Source organism: Rana temporaria, chromosome 1 (assembly GCF_905171775.1).
Source record: "Rana temporaria chromosome 1, aRanTem1.1, whole genome shotgun sequence".
Lineage (NCBI taxonomy): Eukaryota > Metazoa > Chordata > Amphibia > Anura > Ranidae > Rana > Rana temporaria.
In genome coordinates, this window is record NC_053489.1 from 601,158,488 (window position 1) to 601,183,348 (window position 24,861).

General features: G+C 44.9%; 1 protein-coding gene across 1 annotated transcript in view; it reads left to right on the forward strand.

Moving 5' to 3' along the window:
- Positions 1–7,449: 7,449 nt before the first annotated feature.
- Positions 7,450–24,861, forward strand: part of SEL1L3 (SEL1L family member 3) — a gene marked incomplete at its 5' end in the record, with an annotated part of 86,876 nt that continues 69,464 nt past the window's right edge. The window contains 4 exon segments of the mRNA XM_040335164.1: positions 7,450–7,579; positions 10,240–10,361; positions 15,981–16,096; positions 18,473–18,531. Of these exon segments, the coding sequence (XP_040191098.1) occupies positions 7,450–7,579; positions 10,240–10,361; positions 15,981–16,096; positions 18,473–18,531 (427 nt within the window).

The window sequence follows — 24,861 nt, forward strand, 5'->3', positions numbered from 1 at the left end:
TCTGTTATCTTATCTGTACATGTACACTGAGGCCCCGTACACACGGTCGGACAAAACCGATTATAATGGTCCGACGGACCGTTTTTATCGGTTCACCGCTGAAGTGGCCGTACGGCCTGATGTGCGTACACACCATTAGTTCAAAATCCGATCGGGTCAGAACGCGGTGACGTAAAACACACGACGTGCTGAAAAAAACGAAGTTCAATGCTTCCAAGCATGCGTCGACTTGATTCTGAGCATGCGCGGGTTTTGAACCGATGCTTTTCTGTACCAACCATCGGTTTGGTCCAATCGAGCAGCGGTCCATCGGTTCGGTTTGAAGCATGTTTTAAAATTTTGGACCGAAGGAAAACAGACCGATGGCCTATACACATGGTCGGTTTGGTCCGATGAAAATGAACTTCGGTTCATTCTCATCGGTTCGGTCCGACCGTGTGTACGGGGCCTGAGTAGTTTATAGTCATTTAGAGACAGTTGAGTTTAGTTGCATTTTTTTTAAATCAAAAAATTGCGTTCAGGATGGAAGTTTATTGGCATTTGAAACACCAAATGCTTGTAACAGCATGCAAACAGGTCTAAACGCGGTAAATTGCGTTTATAGGCGTTTTTAATGGGGAAACTTTTCTGACCACTTGTAATGTGAAAAAAACAGACTTTCTAGAAGAGAGCCAGAGAAAGAAAGAACACTTCTAAACTTCTAAACGAAGATGCTTCTAAACAAAAACGCTGACGAAAGGGGTGGGGGCAAAGGGACAAGGGACAGTGGCTATATCCTATAGCATTACCTCCCCCCAAGATTAGTGGACTATCTCGGGACTTGGCAAGGAATGACGTACATGTTGAAATAAAAAATAATTTTTATTACATAAAATTATTAGACAAAAAATACATGATAAAAATTGAAAGAACAGAACCTCAGGGATACCCCCAAGCAATATCTGTTATTACAAACATATAGACTGGTCTATGCTTCGACTAGTTTTGCGGTAAAACTGCTTCCTCAAGAGGACCAATCTTTAAAGCAAACAATACAATTAATATTAAGCAAACATAATAGTTCAACAATAGCCATATTAAAACATAAAAAAGGATAATACAGAAGGAAATAGCTTACCCACTATTTGGGTGGTCATGTGCGGTGTCAGGCCCCCCAGGTAAAATAGCCCCCCTGCGGCGGACAAGGGGGATAATGCGGAAATCTCTAAATGGAGGCATAAAATAGGTAAAGAATCAAGTAAAGAACAGCATAAAAGGGACATGGGACACCCGGGGAGGGGGAAGGGGGAAGGGAGACAGGAAGGGGAGGGAATGGAAAGAAGGGCATCAAGGGTATTTTCCTCAGTGGGGTTTTTAGGCAGCTCAAATAATGATATAGAGAACAATGTATAAAAAAAAAAAAAAAAAGGATTTTTTATTAATGGGCGATACGTACAAAAAATGGACGATGTAAAAGTAGTTAAGATATGAGTTGCGGTTTAGAAAATATTTAAAATTTCATACATAAGATGGCAAAACACAACAAATGGGTATACAGCTTGACCTGTGTGGATAACAATCATGTAACAATACTTATCGCGTTTCGACCCTGACGGGTCTTCTTCAGAGGTTTTGTTGTAGCTGGAAGAAATTTGTAAAGTTATTGAGTGTTTTGTCAGGTTTCCCCCTGTCCCGTCCCACATTTGTATAGCGGGAACGGAAAAAGTAAGGAAGGGGAAGAAAGAAAAAACACAAATTGACTACGCAAAAAAAGGATAATAGAATTTCCCAGATCAATATGTATAAGTATGAAGCCGTCTCAACCAAACTCCTCCATCAAATTGGAAAGGACCCCAGGCTTTCTCAGAATGGTGTCCCAACCACTCTGCAGGCTCCCTACAGGGGGAGAAGGGAGGGAAAAGAAAACCACCAAAGAACAGGAGGAGGTGGAAAAGGGGGGGGGTAGGGGACAGGGTAGGGAAAAAAGAATGGTGAGGGGGAGGGGAAAAGGGGAGGGGGGAAAAAGGAAAGGAAAGATAGGACGGGGGGGGGGGAGGGGGGAGAAAAAGGTTCTGTTCTTTCAATTTTAATCACTTATTTTTTGTCTAATAAATTTATGTAATAAAAATAATTTTTTATTTTAACATGTATGTCACTCCTTACCAAGTACTGAGATAGTCCACTAACCATGGGGGGGAGGGAATGCTATAGGATCAGCATTAGCCACTGTCCCTTGTCCCTTTCGTCTGTATATCAACCTGGACGATGGTACGTTCTTAAGATTAGCTATTTTGTTTATATGAGGACATACTCAACATTTTTGCATAAACAAAAACGCTCATGAACGCTGCTAAACGCTCATAAACGCGGAATGTAAGTGGCAAAATGGACGTTTTTAAACGTCATTTCCTAACTGTCAAGTTACAGCGTTCAAAAGAGGTTTTAAAACGTCACGTGTACATGAGGCCTAATGCCTCATACACACAATCTGATTTTCCGACGGGAATTGTGTGATGACAGACCGTTGGCCTAAAATCCAACCATTTGTACTCTCCATTAGACCGTTGTTGTCCAACTTTCTGCCGACAAATGTTGAATGGCAGGCTAATAAGCTGTCTGTTGTTAGATTTTCCTGTTGTGTGTACACAAGTCCGTCACACAAAAGTCCAAAGTACAAACACCTATGCTCGGAATCAGTGCTCACCAAACACAACATTAGCAGAAAGTGCCCAAAGGGTGGCGCTTAAGAGCTGAAATTTTGCGTTGTACGTCACTACGTTCGTGTTTGTTGGCCAACAATTGTGTGCCGTTTGTATGCAAGACAAGTTTATGGCCAATGACCTGTTTGTCACCAGAACTAGTGTCCCCATTGGAAGATATGCCCATTCCCCAGTATGTATTCAGCGGCTTGGGCACATTGTTGATATTGACTTGTTGGCCCTAGCAAGGCTGGCAGCCAATAGAGTGCCTGTACACTGGTCTCTGTATGCATGTAAACAATGCACAATCCTTACATGCATACAGCACATATATTGCTGCAAGCAAGATCCTGCGTATTATTTGGATGTATTTTGAGTACGTAAGGGAATGAGCCCTAATTGTGCACAATTGTGACAATGTCCAATTTGTATTAAATGTAAAAAATTTTATTGTTGTTTAACCGCTTGGCGACCAGCGCATGCACATTTACGTCTACACAGTGGCACGGGCAGGCAAATGGGCGTACCTGTACGTCCCTTCAAATTTGCTGCCCAGCGCTCGCGCGCGCCCGCCACTTGCCTCGTGAGTGCGCTCCCGGGAACTGGATGTTCCTGGGCGGCCCGCGATTGCAGTCGGCAAAGGTGTAGCTCCTCCCCCTAACAATTAGAATCGCTCCCTAGGGCACACTTAACCCCATTCAGCGCCACCTAGTGGTTAACCCCTTCACTGCCGATTGCAGTCGGCAAAGGCAGAACAGGGGGATGCCTTTGTAAACAAGGCATTCCCCTGTTCTGCCTAGTGACATGTCACTGATCGAATGTACCCTGTGATCGGGAACAGTTATCAGTGACGTGTCACTGGTAGCTCCTCCCCCTAACAATTAGAATCGCTCCCTAGGGCACACTTAACCACATTCAGCACCACCTAGTGGTTAACCCCTTCACTGCAAGTGTGATTTGCACAGTAATCAATGCATTTTTATAGCACTGATCGCTGTAAAAATGACAATGGTCCCAAAACTGTGTCAAAAGTGTCCGATGTGTCCGCCATAATGTCATAAATCACAGATAGCCACCATTATTAGTAAAAAATAAATAAAAATAAAATAAAAATGCCATAAAACTATCCCCTATTTTGTAGACGCTATAACTTTTGCGCAAACCAATCAATATACGCTGATTGCGATTTTTTTTGACCAAAAATATGTAGAAAAATACGTATCGGCCTAAAAATTCACTTTAAAAAATAAATAAAAAATTGGGGATATTTATTATAGCAAAAAGTACAAAATATTGCTTTTTGTTTTTAAAATTGTCGCTCTATTTTTGTTTATAGCGCAAAAAATAAAAACCACAGTGGTGATCAAATACCACCAAAAAAAAAGCTCTATTTGTGGTGGCAAAAAAAAGGACGTCAATTTTGTTTGGGAGCCACGTCGCACAATTGCGCAATTGTTAAAGCGACGCAGTGCCGAATCGCAAAAAGTGCTCTGGTCTTTGGTCAGCCAAATGGTCCGGGGCTTAAGTAGGTTAATTACATTATTATATGCATACTTGTTAGTTTTGGATTGTATGGCTGCAGCAAACGTTGAAGTCTAAAAATCGCCAGCAAATTAAATGAGGATAGGCTTTTACTGCAGTCAGTTTTTGGATTAATTGGTTGCAAATCTTATAACAATCCCCCTGTGTAGTTTGTCTTTGGTTCTTACGGAATGTTGTCATTCGCAACCATCTGCACCGCCCATATAATGTTGTGTTTATTACAAGAGGAAGTGTAGATACAGAATCCTGTTTGACAAGGATATGCAAATAAACTGTTATCTGTTTACTGGTTATCTCTTCTACAATCCCTCCGATAGATCTGAGCAGCGTGCATTTCATTTAAAACAAGTCGATCTAAATCACAATTTTAATCACTAGTAAAAAGACTTGATTTAAATCATCATTTTTAAAGAGCAAAAGTCATCTCTGTCCCGCAGTGGCTCCTCCTCTGACCCGCTGTTGACTCACCGACAGTCCCATTCATTTTATTAGGACGGTTGGTGATGCCACAGTGACACAACAAGGTGAGGGACGTGGCGGCAGCAGGTGAGTGGATGACCGCTAACAGCATTGCGGCTTCACTTCCTGGTTCCCTACTGCACATGCGCTGCGCATCCTAACTGGTCCCTACTGTCTTCTGGGACCTGTGTGTTTCCCAGACGTCAGCAGGGGGGGGGGGGCAGGAATGGGCGTGACCCCCGCGGGAGTCTATGCCCGGAAGTGGGTGCAAATACCTGTCTTGTCTCCCCCCTGAAAGGTGCCAAATGTGAGTGACACTGGGGGGGGGGGAGCCCCCCCCCGGTTGGGGTTCCGAAAAGCTGAGGTTCCATTTTTTGTGTGGACCTCCACTTTAAGTGACTCAGGTCCAGATCCTCAGTAGATGGGCGTAAAACTGCGGTGGCATAACGTATGTCATTTACGTTACGCCGCCGCAAAGTTTTACAGGCAAGTGCTTTATTCACAAAGAACTGCCTGTAAAGTTGTGGCGGCGTAGCGTAAAATCCCCCCGGCGCAAGCCCGCCTAATTCAAATGAGCCGGGTAGGGGGCGTGGATCATTTAAATTAGGCGCGTTCCCGCGCCGAACGTACTGCGCATGCGCCGTCCGGAAAATATCCCAGGGTGCATTGCTCCAAATAACATCGCAAGGACGTCATTGGTTTCGATGAGAACGTAAATGGCGTCCAGCCCTATTTACGCAAACAACGTAAATTTTCAAATTTCGACGCAGGAACGACGGCCATACTTAACATTGACTGCGCCTCATTTACCCAGGGGCAACTTTACGCGTCGCAAATCTAACGTAAACGTCGTAACTTCACTGCGTCGACCGCGCGTACATTCGGGAATTTGCGTATTTTGCTAATTTGCATACTTGACGGGGAAAACGACGTCGGCGACACCTAGCGGCAAAAAAAAAAAAAAAGCATTTAAGATCCGACAGCGTAAGAGCCTTACGCCTGTCGGATCTAATGGTTATCTATGCGTAATTGATTCTAAGAATCAGTCGCATAGATACGATTAGGACCAGATTAGGACTTACGACGGCGTACATTGCGTTGCGCCGTCGTAAGCCCTTTGAGAATCTGGGCCTCACTCTTTAGTTCTTGTTCACTTTCTGGCATAACCTACAATATATGCTCATACTGTATTAGGCAAGGACAGAAGTACAGAATGTGATTCTAACACTCTCAGCCTCTATCCAGATCTAACAAATGAAACATTGCACTTTTATTTCATTGAGATTTAGGTTTACAAAAATCCCACAATTGGATGTCTAGGTGCAAAGCAGTGAAAGGAAGTGAAAGCAGACGCTTTGTCATGATGCCATCCCTACACTGTCCTGATGTGTAACATTTGTTTCCTTGTTTGCTGTGACATTAATCATAGAAGACATATATTAAAGCTGACATAAAGAAACAACAAGTAGGCAATGTCACAGAAAAGTCCTCGTAGCTGAGATTCCAGAAGATCGTCACACACATCACACTGTTTTCTCTCTGTAATCTCAATAAGATTAGTTGTGAGGTGATTTGAGTTGATTGGAGAACACTTGTCACCAGGGAGGAGAGATGCGATAGGTGACGCACATACGTAGTAGAAGTTATCCTGCCGGTGATCATGAGAAGATAAACTTTTATATTTTTTAAGACAAGATGATCGCCAACATCAAAAATAGTTAATGTTAAGCCTTATGTACGACGTACATCCCATAACGGATATCTAGAGATGGGAACAGAACATCCCCCTGTTCGGTTACAGCAATACTCCCGAACAGAGGAAATGTTGGGCCCTGAACCACAACTCCATTGAAGCTGAACATGAGAAATCAAAAGTCCAAATGTTGAAGGCTTATATGCACGTAATTGGTCATAAAAGGGTATGGGGGTCCGGGTACTGCCCTGGGGGACATGTATCAATGCAAATTTTTTTTTTAAAAACAATCGTTTTTTAAAGGAGCTGTGATTTTAATGATGCTTAAAGTGAAACAATAAAAATGAAAAATTCCTTTTAATATCGCGCCTGGGGGGGGTCCCATTCTGCCTGTAAGGCCTCGTACACACGGACGGACTGTCCGATGAAAACGGTCCGCCGGACCGTTTTCATTGGACATGTCTGCTCAGAGATTTCTGTCTGATGGTTGTACACACCATCAGACAGAAATCCACGCGGACAGGATACGCGGTGACGTGGCCGTGCCGTCGCGGCGACGTGCGCTGCCCTGGAAGTTCAATGCTTCCACGCATGCGTCGAATCACTTCGACGCATGCGAGGCTTTTTCGGCCGAGCGGACATGTCCGGTGAGAGTCTGTACAGATGACCGAACATGTCCGACGGACAGGCTTCCAGCGGACATGTTTCTTAGCATGCTAAGAAACATTTGTCCGCTGGAAACCTATCCGATCCGCCGGAAAATTGTCCGGTCGGACGTACAGACGACCGAACATGTCCGCTGAAACTGGTCTGCGGACCAGTTTCAGCAGACATGTTCGGTCGTGTGTACGGGGCCTAAAGAGGCGCATCCGTAGCATGTATAGAACCTGCTGCAGCAAAAATTACATTTCGGAGGTAAGTGGATGTAAAGGGACGTGCATATGGTGGACCTGATTGGAAAGAAGCTATACTGTACTGTGTTTTGTACCTTCCATAGAGTTGTCATTTAATGTTTACCTGCCGAAATGATATATTGTGTTCACTGCAATAATAATTATCCTTCCCTTCTCTTTATAGATGTGTCAACCCTGCTTTCTTCCCCACTTGCATTGAGCAATGAATACAGCAGCCTTATCAAGAAATTTGAGCCATTTAATAACATAGATCTGGAGAAAAGAAGACGCCAGCTTGTTAAACATTACCCAATGTGAGATTCCATCACTCTGAATACTCAATGTATACATCATCAGCAGAAAGGAAATGATCTGATTCTCCTTATTCTTCCACATAAGATACACATTGGGATGGATTTACTTGAGGCAAATAGACTGTGCACTTTGGAAGGGCAGTTGCACTCTGCACTAAGGATGAGCTCCAGCGTGTTCGCAAAGCCCACGTGCAGAGCCCGCCAAGAAGTCGGCACTGCGCTGCGCTAATCACAGGCAGTGAGACATTTCCCGCTATCTGCAGCGCGCATCGGGACAATGTCTCACTGCCTGTGATTAGCGCAGCACTGTATCGACTTCCTGGCGGGCTCTGCACGTGGGCTTTGCGAACACGCCGGAGCTCATCCTTACTCTGCACGTGAATTTGCCCAAGAGATTAGTAAATGAGAAGCCATGCTGACTTCCATGACCCAATCACATGCAAGCACTAATGCTGTTCTCTTTATTTTCCTTGCATGTGATTGGGCATTCTTTGTAAAATGAAGCTTCACCTCATTTACTAAGCCTAGTAGTAACTGCACGTGCAAAGTGCACAGTCTGTTTGTCTTTAGTAAATTAACCCCAATGATTGCATATGAAAAAATAAAACTACAGGGCTAATCAGTATTCATTTGTATGGAATTATTGCATGACTACTTTTATCCCCCCGGGTGCCTGAACATTCAGTTATTGCTAAAAGCTTCAAGGGCAGTGGCGGTCCCGGCATCATGGGTGCACAGGCGCCGCCCCCCCCCCCTAGCACCGCCAATGTGCATCCCTATCCATGCGCCTGGCCCCTTTTAGGACGCCGGGCGCATGAATTACAGTTGCGGGAATAGGCGGGGGTGTGTCTTTTGAAGCACCTGATTAGAACCAGAGGCTCTAATAGGCTTTAAAATTGGGTGGGCTCGGGGCGCCCTGATCCCACCCAGTTGTATGACACATTCGCTAGTCTGCCACATTCTCCTCCTGGCCAATCAGGAAGCCCCTGGCCAATCATGTCTTATGACACACTTCTGGGTACCAATCGTCCGGAAGGTGAATGTCTGTGTCCTCGCTCTTCCTTCTCCCTGGCCCTGTGTCTCCTCCATGCCTCCACTAGGTAAGATGATCGCCACTGCCTCTGTCTCCGGGGGGGGGGTTGTTGGTGCTGCGGGTGATAGCCGCTGTCTGTGTCTCCGGCAGGGGGGGTGTGTTGTTGGTGCAGTGGGGTTAATGCCACTTCCTGTGTCTCGGGGGGGTTATTGCCGCTGCCTGTGTCTCCCACGAGGGGGGGGAGGGTAGTTGTGCCCCCCCCCAAAATAGTAAGCACCAGCCGCCACTGTTCCGCCACGGAGACCCCTCCTCTGTACAGTAACTATATCTGCTTATATAGCTGCACATTAGAGTTCATTCTGCCCATACACAGGCAGATCACTCCCTAAAAATGGCAGGTTCTAGGATATCTATAAGAATTTTTTTCTGAGCTCAAAATTTTGCACTACGTATAGCATTTTTTATGCTTCAAAGTGGAAGAAAAGCCCAACTATACATATTGTTTAAAACGTGCCCCTCCTCCAACCTATCCTGCCTACCCTGTATGAAAAAAAGATCTGAATACTTACCGTTCTTAATCCGCTCTGGTGACATGACCTTGCAGCTCCAGCTTCCCTGTGTCAGTGAGCAGCTGCTGCAGGGAGAGAGAGGAGCACCAATGACGGCTGGGCTATGGGAGCTTATGAGTGATGTCACAAATTTCTTAGCGGCTGTCGAGTGCTCCCTTACACAGAGCTGCAGAATCACATGACCTGAGTGGATTTAAAACACCTGCCAGTGTGCTGGCAGGTGGCAGGCGTTTCTACTCAAGCTGTGGTTGCTTTCTAAAGTAAACAGTTTGGGCCAGATCCACGAAGCGCAGCGCTTCTTTCCGGCCGGCGTAGTGTATATCAGATACACTACGCCGCCGTAACTTACAGCGTATTTCCCGTATTCTCAAAGAATTTGCGCCGTAAGTTACGGCGGTGTAGTGTATCTGTGTCGGCGTAAGGGCGCGCAATTCAAATGGGTGAGATTGGGGCGTTTTTTATGTCAATACGTCTTGACCAGACGTAAATGAATTTTTTTCTGAATGGCGTATGCGCCGTCCGTGGGGGTATTCCAGTGCGCATGCTCGAAATTAACCCGCAACAAGCCAATGCTTACGACGTGAACGTCATTCTACGCAAAGCCCTATTCGCGAACGACTTACGCAAACTACGTAAAATGTTTAAATTTCGACGCGGGAACGACGGCCATACTTAACATAGGATACGCCTCATATAGCAGGGGTAACTATACGCCGAAAAAAGCCTTACGGTAACCACGTTCGTGGATCGCGGTATCTAGCTAATTTGCATACTCAACGCGGAAATCAACGGAAACGCCACCTAGCGGCCAGCGTAAATATGCACCTTAGATCCGACGGCGTACTAAGACGTACGCCAGTCGGATCTAGCACAGCTTCAGGGGTATCTTGTTTTGTGGATACAAAACAAAGATACGCCGGAGCAAACTAGAAGTTACGCGGCGTATCAATAGATACGCCAGCGTAACTTCTTTGTGGATCTGCCCCATTGACTTTTAGCACCTTTTTATTTATTTTTAATTATCCACATAGTATCAATTAATTGTATTTGTTTTTCAGGTTTACATTTTCCATCTGGATGTATTTGTTGGACTATTGTAAAAGTAAAGAATGTGGGATTATCCACCATGTAGATAGTAATAAGATGTATACAACACCTCTACTTTTCCTGACGCCTACCGGTAAGTAACCTACATTTCCATTAATATATAAAATGAATGCTGGAAATTGGATAAGATTAGGTTGTCATTTCTAAATCTTTTAAATAGTTCTTCTTTAAAAATTGGTATACCTTTGTCTGCGTACATAATGAGCAGCTATCACTGTCAGATTACAAAGTGCCTGTGGCTAGATTGAGGGACATGGGGAAGTGGAAATATTGCTCTAAGCAGCCAGTCGGATTATAGCTGTCATTTTCTTTGTGACGATTAAAAATGAAATCATCTAATGGGTTGTAGCATTCGTCATGACATCATTTTCTTTTTCTTGTGCTTATCGGGTCACTAGGGATTAATGTGTTTGATACTCAGTGATGGCTCGGTTTTTGGGAAGTGAAATTCGGCTACAAATTAAAAATATCATCGATATACCCGAGCTATAGAGTAGTGATATGAAAACTGTTCCATATCACTTTTTAAAAGAAGAGAGTCTTCTAGGTGTCAGGACTAGTGATGAACTAAGGCTGGCCGAATTTCAAAAGAATTTTCTTTTGAAAATCTAAAATTTCGTACATTTTTGTGATCCGATGGTGCCACCATTGATTTCAAATTTCGACCAACCAAGCCTTCAAGTTGCTGCAGAAAAGAATGTTTGTGGCTGGAAATCTTCTTTTCTTGCACATGCACAAATTTTTTTTTTATTACATTTCTCGCATGATTCTCCCATCATTAATTAGAAAAACGTTTGTTTTTCAAAAAATTTCCAGCATGCCCGATTACTCAAATTCGATGGCCGCACAAAAATCGGCTGTTTCTGCAGCCCAATAATGGTGCGAAATTTTCAACGAAAATTCTTAAATAAGATTTTCGAAAAGAAAATTATTTCGAAATTAGACCCATGTATGGCCTGCCTAAGCTTTGTGCTGGACCAGCGGGAAACCAGGCTGAAGGCCAAATCATGGTCAGTGACTGACATTGTCCAAATATGACCATGTGGTTACAGTGCATCCGAAAAGTATTCACAGTGCTTCACTTTTTTCACATTTTGCTATGTTGCTATGTAATGGATTAAATTAATTGTGTGGGACCTTATATAGACACATGTGTGCCTTTCCAAATCATTTTCAATCCACTGAATTTACCACAAGTGGACTCCAATCAAGTTGTGGAACCCTCTCAGGTTGGGTTCGCCCGCAAGGACTCATCACCATGCGAGCTCTCTCGCGTGACTGTGGTGAGTTCTTGCGGGGAGGACCAGAGACAGCCGCCGAGGGACCCCAGAAGACGTGGATCGGGGCCACTCTGTACAAAACGAACTGCGCAGTGGAGGTAAGTATAACATGTTTGTATTTTTAAAGAAAACATTTTTTTCCCTATAGTATCCCTTTAAGCTTTGCCAAACAACTGGAAGCTGATTGCAGAGCTGCACCAGATTTTGAATTCTCTAGTTTTAGTAAATCAACTCCATTGGGTTATATAGACAGGAAAAAGAGACAAGCAATCTCAACATATCAAGTATGGTTACCATAAAAAATGCCAGCCATAAAAATAGTGTAAAGTTCAAGATAGAATCAAAGTAACAGGGAGAATTAAAGAAAAAAGAATAAGATAAGGTAAATAGTAGTAGAGACTCGTAGTAGTAGTAGTAGTAGTAGTAGTAGTAGTAGTAGTAGGGTGGAACTGAAGGGGGCCCTGTCAGGTAGGCTGTACGGGGCCCCATGATTTCTATCAGCGGCCCTGAGTAGAGAAGTAAGTAGAGGGGTTATCAGTTAGTAGGAAAGAGAATGCTTCTAAGGTCTTACTTGTCCACTGATAATATGCAAGTTATTGTCCTAAAAAGTGTTTGGGGACCTGGGTCCTGCCCCTGGGGGTATCAATGCAAAAAAAAGTTTTAAAAACTGCAGTTTTTTCGGGAGCAGTGATTTTAAATGACTTTTTATCCTTCAGAAATGACACTTTGTGCAGGGACAGTTCTAAGAACAGGAAACAAGCGCTGCTTTACAGACATACTATACACCCCCCCAGGTACAAAATTAAAGGAATATTTCACTTTTATTGTTTCACTTTAAGCATTATTGAAATCACTGCTCCCAAAAAAACTGCAGTTTTTTTAAAAATAATTTTTGCATTGATACATGTCCCCTGTGGCAGGACCCAGGTCGCCAAACACTTTTTATGACAATAACTTGCATATAAGCCTTTAAAATAAGCACTTTAGATTTCTCCCATAGACTTTTCCAGGGTGTTCTGTAGCTTTTCGAATTTGCCGTGAACACCCCAAATTGTTCGCTGTTCGGTGAACAGGCAATGTTCGACTTGAACTCAAAGCTCATCCCTACTTGGGGCATTGCCACCACATATGGAACATAGTTCCTATTAGTCCACAATTTCTAAAACAGTAAGGCCCCGTACACACGGGAGGATTTATCCGCGGATACGGTCCAGCGGACCGTTTCAACGGATAAATCCTCTCGAGGATTTGCGCGGATTTTGATGCGATGGAGTGTACTCACCATCGAATCGAAATCCGCGCCGAAATCCTCTGGCGATAACGTGTCGCTCCGTCGCCGCGATGATGACGCGGCGACGTGCGCGACGCAGTCATATAAGGAATTCCACTCATGCGTCGAATCATTACGACGCATGCGGGGGATCCCTTTGGACGGATTGATCCGGTGAGTCTGTACAGACCAGCGGATCAATCCGTTGGGATGGATTCCAGCGGATAGATTTGAAGACATGTCTTCAAATATTTATCTGCTGGAAATCCATCGCATGGGAGAAAAATCCGCGGAAACAGATCCGCTGGATTGTACACACCATAGAATCTATCCGCTGAAACCCATTCGCTGGGATATTTCAGCGGATGGATTCTATCGTGTGTATGGGGCCTTAGAAGAGTAGTGCAACTATAGTTTGACCACCGTAGTAGGGGCTAAGTACCAATGTAGTGATGCTTTATAATTGGATTCTTCTAGGGTTATGTTGATTTTAGATAAATCATTAGCTATTTCCCACCTTTCCGCAATATTCAATATAATTTTAAGATCACGCTTTCCCTACTGCATGTATGGCAGCTTACTGTATGATTGAGATCAATCCTATCACATAATAGTGAAATTTTACCATTTAAAAAATGTCTAGTCTTGCATGAAAACTCAAAGAGAGTCAGAGATACCGGGCCGGCAGCATGTTTCAGTTTAGTCTTGATAAAATAAGTTATTTGGTTGTATCGCAACAATTCAGTTGGGGGAAACAGTAGAGAATAAAGGCTGCATTCACACCTGAACGCGGCGTATTGTACCGCGATTTGGCGCGACAAATTGCGGCGTTTTGTCCCACGATTTGCCGTGACAAAACACGTAGTTTTTAGCCTAAAATACGCCGCCGCCTGAAAAAAAGGGTCCGGGACTTGTTTTGAGCTTCAGGCGTACGGCGTTTCGGCGTGCGGCGTGGAGATGTGAACCATCTCCATAGCCGACAATGTTAAATCACCCCTCCATCGTATTTCAGGCTGCAATAGCGTCGGGCGTAAAAACACCTAGGTGTGAATGGAGCCTTGGAGCAGCTCGCAAACCTGTAAACAAAACAACTCTGGTTGCACTATTGCAACAACCTAGCCTGGAACTCTATATATCCCAGGTGTGAGGAAGACTCACCAGGGGGTTGTCCTGAGGAGGGTCCCACATTGCATTTTAAGGCTGGGTTCACACCTATGCAAATTGGATGTGGGTTTCTCCACATCCAATTCGCATAGCAGGAGATTGACATCAGCTCTCTATGAAGCCGGTTCACACATCACGGCAGCGGCTCCGGTGTGAATTGCACAGGAGTCCTGTGCATCTTTTGGTCTATTTCGGGTCCGAATTCAGCCCAAAATTCGGACAGAAATCAGGCCTGAAATAGTGATTGGAGATCCACCAGACTGTGAGCCGCTGCGTACTCCAGTGTGAACCCAGTTTTAACTTTCTCTAGGAAAATGAAAAAGTCCTCCCTTGGATTGGGGTTGCTCCTACACTGTGAAGGTTAACCAATATTTTTTTCTAGTGGATGGTAAGAATGCTTTTACTTACCTGATTTTCTGTTCCCCCGGCAAATGGCGCTCCCCTCTGCCCCCCGCATCCTTATGTACAATGCAGGGCTATGGACCTTGCATCAAGCTTGATGACACTAGAGAACTTTAGACCTCCTTAGTAAAGAGGAGAAGAGCCTGCCAGGACTGGTCTAGCATTGAGGAGGAGCCTCACGTCCCCTAGCGCTCACACTAAAGCCTCTTCTAAGTGGTCCCGGGCATTTCCGGACATAGGCCTCATACACACGACCGTTTTCCTCGACATAATCCATCAAGAAACTTGGTGGCAGAGCTTTTTTGCCAAGGAAAATGGTCGTGTGTATGTTTTTCATCGAGGAAACTGTCGAGGAACTCGACGAGAAAAAGTTCTCTTTTTCCTCGTCGGGAGTCTCAATTTCCTCGTCGTGTTTCTCGTCGGGCTGGTTTTTGACGAGAAACACGTTCGCGTGTATGCTTAGAAACCCGCGCATGCTCAGAATAAAGTATGAGACAGAAGCGCACCTTCGGTAAAAGTAGCGTTTGTAATGGAGATGGCACATTCGTCACGCTGTAAAAGACTCAAAAGTGCAAATCGTCTATTACCAAACTTTTACTTAACACGCAGTAACATGAGATTAGCAAAAGCAGCCCCAAGGGTTGTGCCAGTGGAATCGAACTTCCCCTGCCGTCGTATGTGTTGTACGTCACTGCGTTTGAGAACGATGAGATTTGGTCTTGACAGTGTGTACGCAAAGAAAGCTTGTCAAGTTTCTCGACAAGCCTAACAAGGAACTCGTCGAGGAAAACGATGTTTTAATTACGACGAGTTCCTCGGTCGTGTGTACGAGGCCATAGTTTAAGGCACTCACACTACACAAACGAACAGGACCATGTGGGTGAACGGTGTCCTGGCACCCTAAAATTGAAGGTCCATATCTATGCATGGGCCAATCTAGACATGAGCCAATTAACTCACCAGTATATCTTTGGAGTGTGAGGCCCCGTACACACGTCCGAGGAACTCGACGGGCAAAACTCATCGTTTTGCTCGTCGAGTTCTGTGTGAAGCCGCCGAGGATCTCGGCGAGCCAACTTTCCTCATTGAACAACGAGGAAATAGAGAACATGTTCTCTATTTGGCTCGACGAGGAACTTGTCGGCTTCCTCGGCCTAAAGTGTACACACGCCGGGCTTCTCGGCAGAATTCAGCTCCGACCGAGTTTCTGGCTGAATTCTGCCGAGAAACTCGGTCGTGTGTACGGGGCCTCCGAGGAAACTAACACCCGTCCAGGGAGAACAGACAAACTCCATGCAAGCAGTGTCTTTGCTGGGATTTATATTGATGACCACAGTGCTACAAAGCAAGAGTACTTACCAGTAAGCCCCTGTGCTTTATTCCACCTATGATCTTACCTGGCAGTGCAAAAATAATGCGCTGTAGTGGTCCAGATATCAGAAGCACATAACAGGTGACTATTAGCTAGTTAACATGTAATTCCCCTTAGAAAAAAAAAAAGAAGGAAACTCAAGCTAACTGAGCAACAGACAACAAATACTTATGTGATTTTATACCCGTGTTATTCTGTTAACAGGTCATATCCATGCTCAGATGCAGCTAACGAATGAAATTGATGTTGCAATATTATCCCATTTTATTCTCCCGTTGCATCAATGGGTGCGTCTCGATGTCACATTACATGGAAGGATGGTAAGAGTGCACTGATATTCCTTTTCTGCTGCAAAGGTGCATGAATGTTTTAATCTGGGTTGCCGTTATAATCTGTTATTTATTAAATCTGAGTGCCACCCAATCTAGACATAAAAATGATGAGTACCTGCTATAAATTCCATACAGTGCACATACAATAATAAGATACGGAAAATGTCTTGGAACTGGAGCTGATAGGAGATGGTTACAGAGAAAAAGCTACTCTACAGCGATTTTAAACTGTGTAATAAGAACTGAGGCCAATACATCAACATGGCAGCCAGGGAACAAGCATTCTCTAAATGAGGGGCCAGCTTTTTGGCTCCCATGACAGTTTCCCTTTAATTAAGGCCACATTGTTATTCAAATGTTTTATCAGTCTATGTGTTATCTGCCTATCCCAGGCTTATCATTCCTTAGTCACCTCCCAATGGTGTTTATTTGCTAAAGCTGGAGAGTTCAAAATCAGGCTCACTTCTGCATAGAAACCAATCAGCTTCCAGGTTTTATTGCCAAACCCTAAGACCCCTTTCACACTGAGGAGTTTTTCAGGCGGTACAGCGCTAAAAATAGCGCTGCTATACCGCCTGAAAAACTGCTGCCCAGCAACCTCAATGTGAAAGCCGGAGGGCTTTCACACTGAGGCGAAATGTGCTGGCAGGAGAGAAAAAAATCTCCTGCTAGCAGCATCTTTGGAGTGGTGAGAGGAGCGGTATGTATACCGCTCCTTCCCATTTAAATCAATGGGAAACCGCGGCAATACCGCCCACAATGCGCCTCTGCAGAGGCTGCAAATGGGCATGGTGAGGCTGCAGATGGGCACATTGAGGCTGCAGATGAGCACAGTGAGGCTGCAGATGGACACAGTGAGGCTGCAGGTGGACACAGTGAGGCTGCAGATGGGCATTGTTGACCCTCTTTTCCACTTACAGGAGCTGCTGCATTTCGTGCTTCTCTGGTCCACCCTGTGCTCCACTGGTACCCCCTCTGCTTCTCTGGTCCCCCACATGCTTCTGCATTCCTCTCCTGATCTTCTGTTCCCCCCATGCTCATCTGGTCCCCCCTGCTCATCTGTACCCTTGTGCGTCTCTGGTCACCCCGTGCTCCTCTGGTCTCCCCCATGCTTTTCTATCCCCCCCTGCTGCTCTGGCCCCCCTGTGCTTCTCTGGTCCCCCCATGCTCCTCTTCCCCCCCCCCCCCATGCTGCTCTGGACCCTCGTGCTCCTATATTTTCCCCCCATGCTGCGCTGGTCCCCCACGTGCTGCGCTGGTCCCCCATGTGCTGCGCTGGTCCCCCACGTGCTGCACTGGTCCCCCATGTGCCTCTATTCCCCCCCCCCACATGATTCTCTGGTCCCCCATGCGCCTCTATCCCCCCCATGCACCTCTATTCCCCCCCCCATGATGCTCTGGTCCCCCATGCGCCTCTATCCCCCCCATGATGCTCTGATCCCCCATGCGCTTCTATCCCCCCATGATGCTCTGGTCCCCCATGTGCCTCTATCCCCCCCTATGATGCTCTGGTCCCCGATGTGCCTCTATGGTCCCCCTTGCGCCTCTATCCCCCCCATGATGCTCTGGTCCCCCACAGCGCTCACCTCCTCTCCCTGGCTAGTTAACTTCAGCGTGACTAAATACAGACATGCTCCTCGGGAGTCGCACTGAGAAGCTCATGATATGATCCAGAAGGACGGCGGCCACACACTTTCTCTGCACTTGTTCCCCTGGTCTTTCCTTTCCCTGCTCTCCAACCTTTCTGCTGCCGTGGAGAATCTATATGTGAGCGGGGGAAGGAAAGACCAGGGGAACGAGTGCCGAGGAAGCTTATGTCACAGCTGTGTGTGGCCGCCGTCCTTCCGGATCGTATGACTGCTGCTCACTAGATATTTTCTCTTTTTCGGACCATTCTCTGCAAACACTAGAGATGGTTGTGCGTGAAAATCCCAGGAGATGAGCAGTTTTTGAAATACTCAGACCAGCCCATCTGGCACCAACAACCATGCCACGTTCAAAGTCACTTAAATCCTCTTCCCCTTTCTGATGCTCGATTTGAACTTCAGCACGTCTAGATGCCTAAATGCATTAAGCTGCTGCCGTGTGATTGGCTGATTAGCAATTTGTGTTACCAAATATTTGAACAGGTGTACCTAATAAAGTGTCGGTGAGTGTAATTTTCAGGAGGTTACAAATGGCAACCTTCATATATGTCTCAGTACAGGTTTCAATACAACAAAGTGACTATATACTGTAGAATGTTTTCCTGTGAAGGGCAGAAGAACCACTTGAAACACATGGCGGTCCTTACCTTTAAAAAATATATATTTAATTCATTAACCTATAATCCATATTTAAATTGCATCCTTTTTTGTGTTTTAGATAATATTGCATACTTTTCTGGGACGAGAATTAGAAAGTTATAAATCTCAGACTTATAGGTAAGTGAATAACAAAATATTTGTCTGTGCCTCTAGAAATGTACAATCTATTTGTCCTGATGACCATTCTTAACCACTTCCATACTGGGCCTATCCTGGCACTCCTCTCCTACATGCAAAAATCATTTTATTGCTAGAAAATTACTCAGAACCCCCAAACACGATATATGTTATTTTTTAGCAGACACCCTAGGGAATAAAATGGCGGTCATTGCAACTTTTTATCTCACACGGTATTTGCTCAATCATTTTTCAAATGCTTTTTTATTAAAAAATAACAAAACAGTAAAGTTATCCCAATTTTTTGTATAATGTGAAAGATGATGTTACGCCGAGTAAATAGATACCTAACATGTCATGCTTTAAAAGTGCGCAAACTCATGGAATGGCGCCAAACTTCAGTACTTTAAAATCTCCATAGGCGACGCTTGATTTTTTTTTTACAGCTTACCAGTTTAGAGTTACAGAGGAGGTCCAGTGCTAGAACGCACGTGGCAATACCTCACATGTGTGGTTTGAACGGTGCTTACATATGTGGGCGGGACTTGTGTGTGTGCTCGCTTCTGAGTGCGAGCTACCGGGGACAGGGGCGTTTTAAATTAAAAAAAAAAAATATTTTTCTTTTTTTTATTTACTTAATTTCTTTTACTTTTGCACTTTCTTTTTTTTTTATCACTTTTATTCTTATTACAAGGAATGTAAACATCCCTTGTAATAGGAATATATCATGACAGGTACTCTTTAAGGAGAGATGCGGGGTCAATAAGACCCCGCATCTCTCCTTCAGGCTGGAAAGCTTGAGATCGTGAAAACAAAAATTCACTGATCTCATGCCGACAGCCACTATAGCGGCTTTTTTTACTTCTGGGTACCTGGGTGTGACGTTATAACATCACGCCCGGGCCTCCAAAAGCCATATACATGACTGGGGACCATCTGGTCACCAGTCATCTCTATGCTTCCCATTCAACGCCAATGGATCGTTTCTCTGCAGAGCCCAGAGAAGCACCGGATAGTGGCGGGAGGGGGGAATGTCCCCTCCCGTCACCTATAAGAACGACCAAGCGGTGGAACTGCTGCTATGATCATGTGGTGCACAGAATCGCCAGCAGAAAACAGTGATATCTGAGTGAGTGAGTGAAAAATTTATATAGCGCTACACTTGCGAACTGAATCGCCTCTGGGCGCTTGTTTGAGCACTTCTCCCTTGAGCTCAGAAGAATGCTGCAGGCATCATTCAGATATCCCCACTAAAGGCCAGGACGTCATATGACGTCCTTGGGCGGGAAGTGGTTAAGGCCCATACACACGGTCTGACTTTTTGACAACAAACTTCAAAATTAGCAGGTTTTCAAAAAAATCCGACCGTTTGTACGCTCCATCGGACAAACTTTTTCAGTTTTCATCGGACAAAAGTTCGCTCTGCAAACGGGCAAACAAAAGTCCTACGGTGCAAAATCCTATTGTGTGTAGTCCAAAGTGCAAGCACACATGCTCAGAACTAATGTTAAAGCGGATGTGCCACTAAAAAAAAATATTAAAAGCCAGCAGCTACAAATACTGCAGCTGCTGACTTTTAATATTAGGACACTTACCTGTCCTGGAGTCAAGCGGCGTCCGCAGCAGAGGATGAGCGATCGCTCGTCACCCTGCTGCTCCCCCCTCCATCCACGGTGAGGGAACCAGGAAGTGAATCGCTCTGGCTTCACTGCCCAGTTCCCTACGGCGCATGCGCGAGTCGCGCTGCGCCCGCCGATTGGCTCCCGCTGTGTGCTGGGAGCCGAGTGTTCCCAGCACACAACGGGGGACAGACAGGATGTCAGAAAAAAAACGTCTTTTGCCTGTGACGTGTGGCTGGAAGTGGGTGAAAATACCTGTCTTTAGACAGGTATCTGCACCCCCCTCCCCCCTGAAAGGTGTCAAATGTGACACCGGAGGGGGGAGGGTGCCGATCAGCGTGACTTCACTTTAGGGTGGAGATCCGCTTTAAAATCAACCAACAATAGCAGAAGTTGACCAAAGGGTGGAGGTAAAGAGCAGAAAAGAGCTGAAAAACCATGTGATTCTGGAAAAGTTTGTTGAAAAAGTCCTGCATACCAAGTTAAAGCGGTGGTTCACCCTCCATGTGCAATCGTAGAGACAAGATTCCGACTCCCCGCGGGGAATGGGCGTTCCTATGGAGAGGGAAGGTGATTGACGGCCGGCTCTGGCACGTCACGCTCCCCGAAGACAGCCGGAACAGGTCTCGGCTCTTCACGGCGCTATACGGCGCCTGCGCACAGACTATGCGCAGGCGCCGTGAAGAGCCAAGTCCTATTTCGGCTATTTCCGGAGAAGCGTGACGTGCCAGAGCCGGCCGTCAATCACCTTCCCTCTCCATAGGAACGCCCATTCCCCGCGGGGAGTCGGAATCTTGTCTCTACGATTGCACAGTGAGTACGGGGCTTAAAAAATAAAGACAGGCATACTGTAGCTCGCGCTACTATGCCTCATTTTATGCTAGAGGAAAAAAAAAAATGTTTTTTTTATTAATAGGGTGAACCCCCGCTTTAACGGCCAATGCCGCGGATATTTATCCCCTGGGATGGATTTCCAGCAGATAAATATTTGATGACATGCTATCAAATCTATCCGCTGGAATCCATCCCAGCGGATGGATCCGCTGGTCTGTATAGACTCACCGGATCCATCCGTCCAAAGGGATCCCCCGCATGCGTCGTAATGATTCGACGCATGCGTGGAATTCCTTATATGACAGCGTCGCGCACGTCGCCGCGTCATAATAGCGGCGACGGCGCGACACGTCATCGCCAGAGGATTTCGGCGCGGATTTCAATGCGATGGTGAGTACACTCCATCGCATGGAAATCCGCACAAATCCTCGAGAGGATTTTTTCCGTGGAAACGGTCCGCTGGACCGTATTCGCGGATAAATCCTCTCGTGTGTATGGGGCCGAACAGTTGTCACTGGAACATAAGATGAGGGGAAATCTTCCCTTGGGAATTGACAGGGTGTTTAATTCTATCCTAAACCAAAATATTTTTTTCAGACTATGTTTGTATTGTCACCTGTGATTTGATACATAATACTGATTTAGGAATTCAAGACAAACAGCTAAATATAATTTTAAATACGTACGTTGATACCATGGGCATGACTGCTCGCAGGTAATGTGCACAAGTTCTCAATCTTGTACTCTGCCTGAACTCTAAAGCCTCATACACACCATCAGACTTCCATCGGACAAACTTCTGCTAATGTTGTCTGATGGTTAGCATTGGTTCAGAGCATGCGTGTCTGTACTTTGGATTTTAGTCCGACGGACTTGTTTACGCATGATCAGATAATCCAACGGAACACATTTTTAGAGCATGACCATCCAACATTTGTTGTCAGAAATTCCGAAAACAATCAATTGTCTGATGGAGCATACAGACGGTCGGATTATCCGACAAAACACGTCCATTGAACAATTGTTGTCGGAATATCCGATTGTGTGTATGGGCCTTAACAGGGTGGGGCAGGTGGTAAAAAAGGTTGTAACTATGGGAAATGAGCTGATGTAAGTGGTAAAAGATTAGTTGGATATGTGATAGGCTTCCCTGAAGAAATGAGTTTTCAGGATCGCCTGAAGGTAGCAAGAGTAGCGGATAGCTGGACAGGTTGAGGTAGTGAGTTCCAGAGAATGGGAGAGGCTCTGGACAAGTCATGGAGACGAGCATGGGAGGAGGAGACAAGAGAGCTTGAGAGTAGGGGGTCATATGGTGCTAGTGACTAATTTTTATTGCGGTGCAATCTTATGTACACTCTTCTACTATGGTTTCCTAATTTTGTTTTGATGATGATTAATCTTCATGAACTTATTGTACCCATTCATGTTGTCTTATTATGTTGTGTTATTTTGACGCATATCAATAAATATTTTAACATTGGTTCTGAGCATGTGTATTTGTACTTTGTACTTTGCTGTACACACGGTCGGACTAGGCACCATCGGACTTTTGTTGCCGAAAAGTTTGTCCGTTTGCAGAGCGAACTTTTGTCCAATGAAAACCGAAAAAGTTTGTCCGATGGAGCGTACACACACGGTTGGATTTTTTTGAAAACTTGAGCCCCATACACACCATCAGATTTTCTGCAGATTTTGTCTTCAGATTTACCAAAACCATATAATATGAGGTCAAATCTTAAGAGTTTCAATTTGTATGCAATCAGGAATGCCCTTGCACTACATGGTTTTGGTAAATCTGATGACAAAAATCTGAAGAAAATCTGATGGTGTGTATGGGGCGTTGCTCATTTTGAAGTTTGTTGGCAAAAAGTCAGACCGTGTGTACGGGCCTTAAGACAAGGCTGGGATAGACAACGAGACCATCAGCAAGAAGCTTGGTGAGAAGGAGACAAATGTTGGAGCGAATATTCGCAAATGGAACAAATACCAAATAACCATCAATCACCCTCGGTCTGGAGCTCCATGAAAGATTTTGCCTCATGGGGTAAGGATGGTCACGAGAAAAGTGAGGGATCAGCCCAGAACTACACAGGGGAGGAGCTTGTGAATTATCCAGTCACCAAACAAACGATTGGTAACACAATACGCCTCCATGGACTGAAATCCTGCAGCGCCTGCAAGGCCCCCCTCAGGAAGGCACATGTACAGGCCCGTTTGGAAGTTTGCCACTGAACATCCAAATAATTCAGAGAAGGGTTGGGAGAAAGTGCTGTGGTCAGATGAGACCAAAATGTAGCTCTTTGGCATTAACTCGTCTCACCGCGATTGGAGGAAGAAAAATGCTGAGGTGGAAACATTGGGGGTAATCCACAAAGATCCGGCGTAACGTAAAAATTCCCATTTAAGTTACACTGCCTTAAAATTTCTACCCAAGTGCCCGATCCACAAAGCACTTACCTAGAAATTTTTGGCTGTGTAACTTAAATTCCGCCGGCGCAAGGCGTTCCTCTTTTCATGGGGGCGATTCCCATTTAAATTAGGCGCGCTCCCGCGCCGGCCGTACTGCGCATGCTCGTGACGTCATTTTCCCGATGTGCATAGCGCGAAATTACGTTACGCCGAGCTTTGTGGATAGCGACGGGTCAATAAAGTTGCGTCGAAAAAAAAAAAAGATACGGCGAAAAAAAAAAAATTCAAAACAAAAAAAAAAAATCGCGTCGCGGGACAGAAGGGTCTGTTTTTACAAGGTGTAAACAGTTTACAATTTGTAAAAGCATCCCTAATTTTGCGTTTGCAAACTAAAACTTACGGAGAAAAAACGAAGCTGAAAAGCTTCGTGGATCTCCGTAAGTGCTAATTTGCATACGACACGAAATGCCCCCAGCGGCGGATGCGGTACTGCACCCTAAGATACGGCAGTGTAAGTCCCTTACACATGCCGGATCTTCTGCCTAACTATGGAAAACTGATTCTGTGGATCAGTTCCATAGTTAGAAACAGGGATATGACGGCGTAACAGCTGTTACGCCGGCGTATCCCTTTTGAGGATCTGGCCCCCTATGCTTTGGGGCTGAGGTACAGGCCGACTTTGCTGCACCGAGGGGCCATGTATTGTAAAATCTTGGGTTAGAACCTCCTTCCCTCAATCGGAACACTGAAGATGGGTCGTGCAGGTGCATTTTTAAAATAGGATTAGGGACTTCTTATCACGCGTTTCTCACGGGTACACCCATAAATGTGAACCTAGGCTAACACTGACAGGGGTGCTTACAATGACCAGCATTTATTTCTTTATATAAAACTTTTATCCCAAAAGTAACAAAAAAAATGTAGTTTTGGGTTTAATACTGCTTTAAGGTACCATAAAGCTCATTGCGTTTTTTTTTTTTTAATGTGCCAATATTCAGCATATTTATGTGGGGTGAACTCTCAAGTCAACACAGTCATCTGCCTGCATATGAAATTATTATCGATTGTTTTTCCATTTTTTAATTACATGGGAAAACAAAATATCCTCGTAAAGTGGATATCCTGTATTATTCTTTATTACATGTACTTGTTGGCCAAATCCCTTATTTACTCTGCAAACACAAAGGTGCCATTGTGTCATAATATACCAGTGTAGACAGCAAATAACATGCTCAGCTATGTAATCCTACTTTAAGGATATGTGCAAGTGTCAGGATTTCATTATTATTATTATACAGGATTTATATAGCGCCAACAGTTTGTGCAGCGCTCTACAACATGAAGGCAGACAGTACAGTTACATTACATAAGGAATGGGGGGTGTTGGGGCGCTTACCAATAATAACAAATATATTAAACTAGCAATAAAGTGCAATGTGCTCACTGATGATGTATAAAATTAATAATC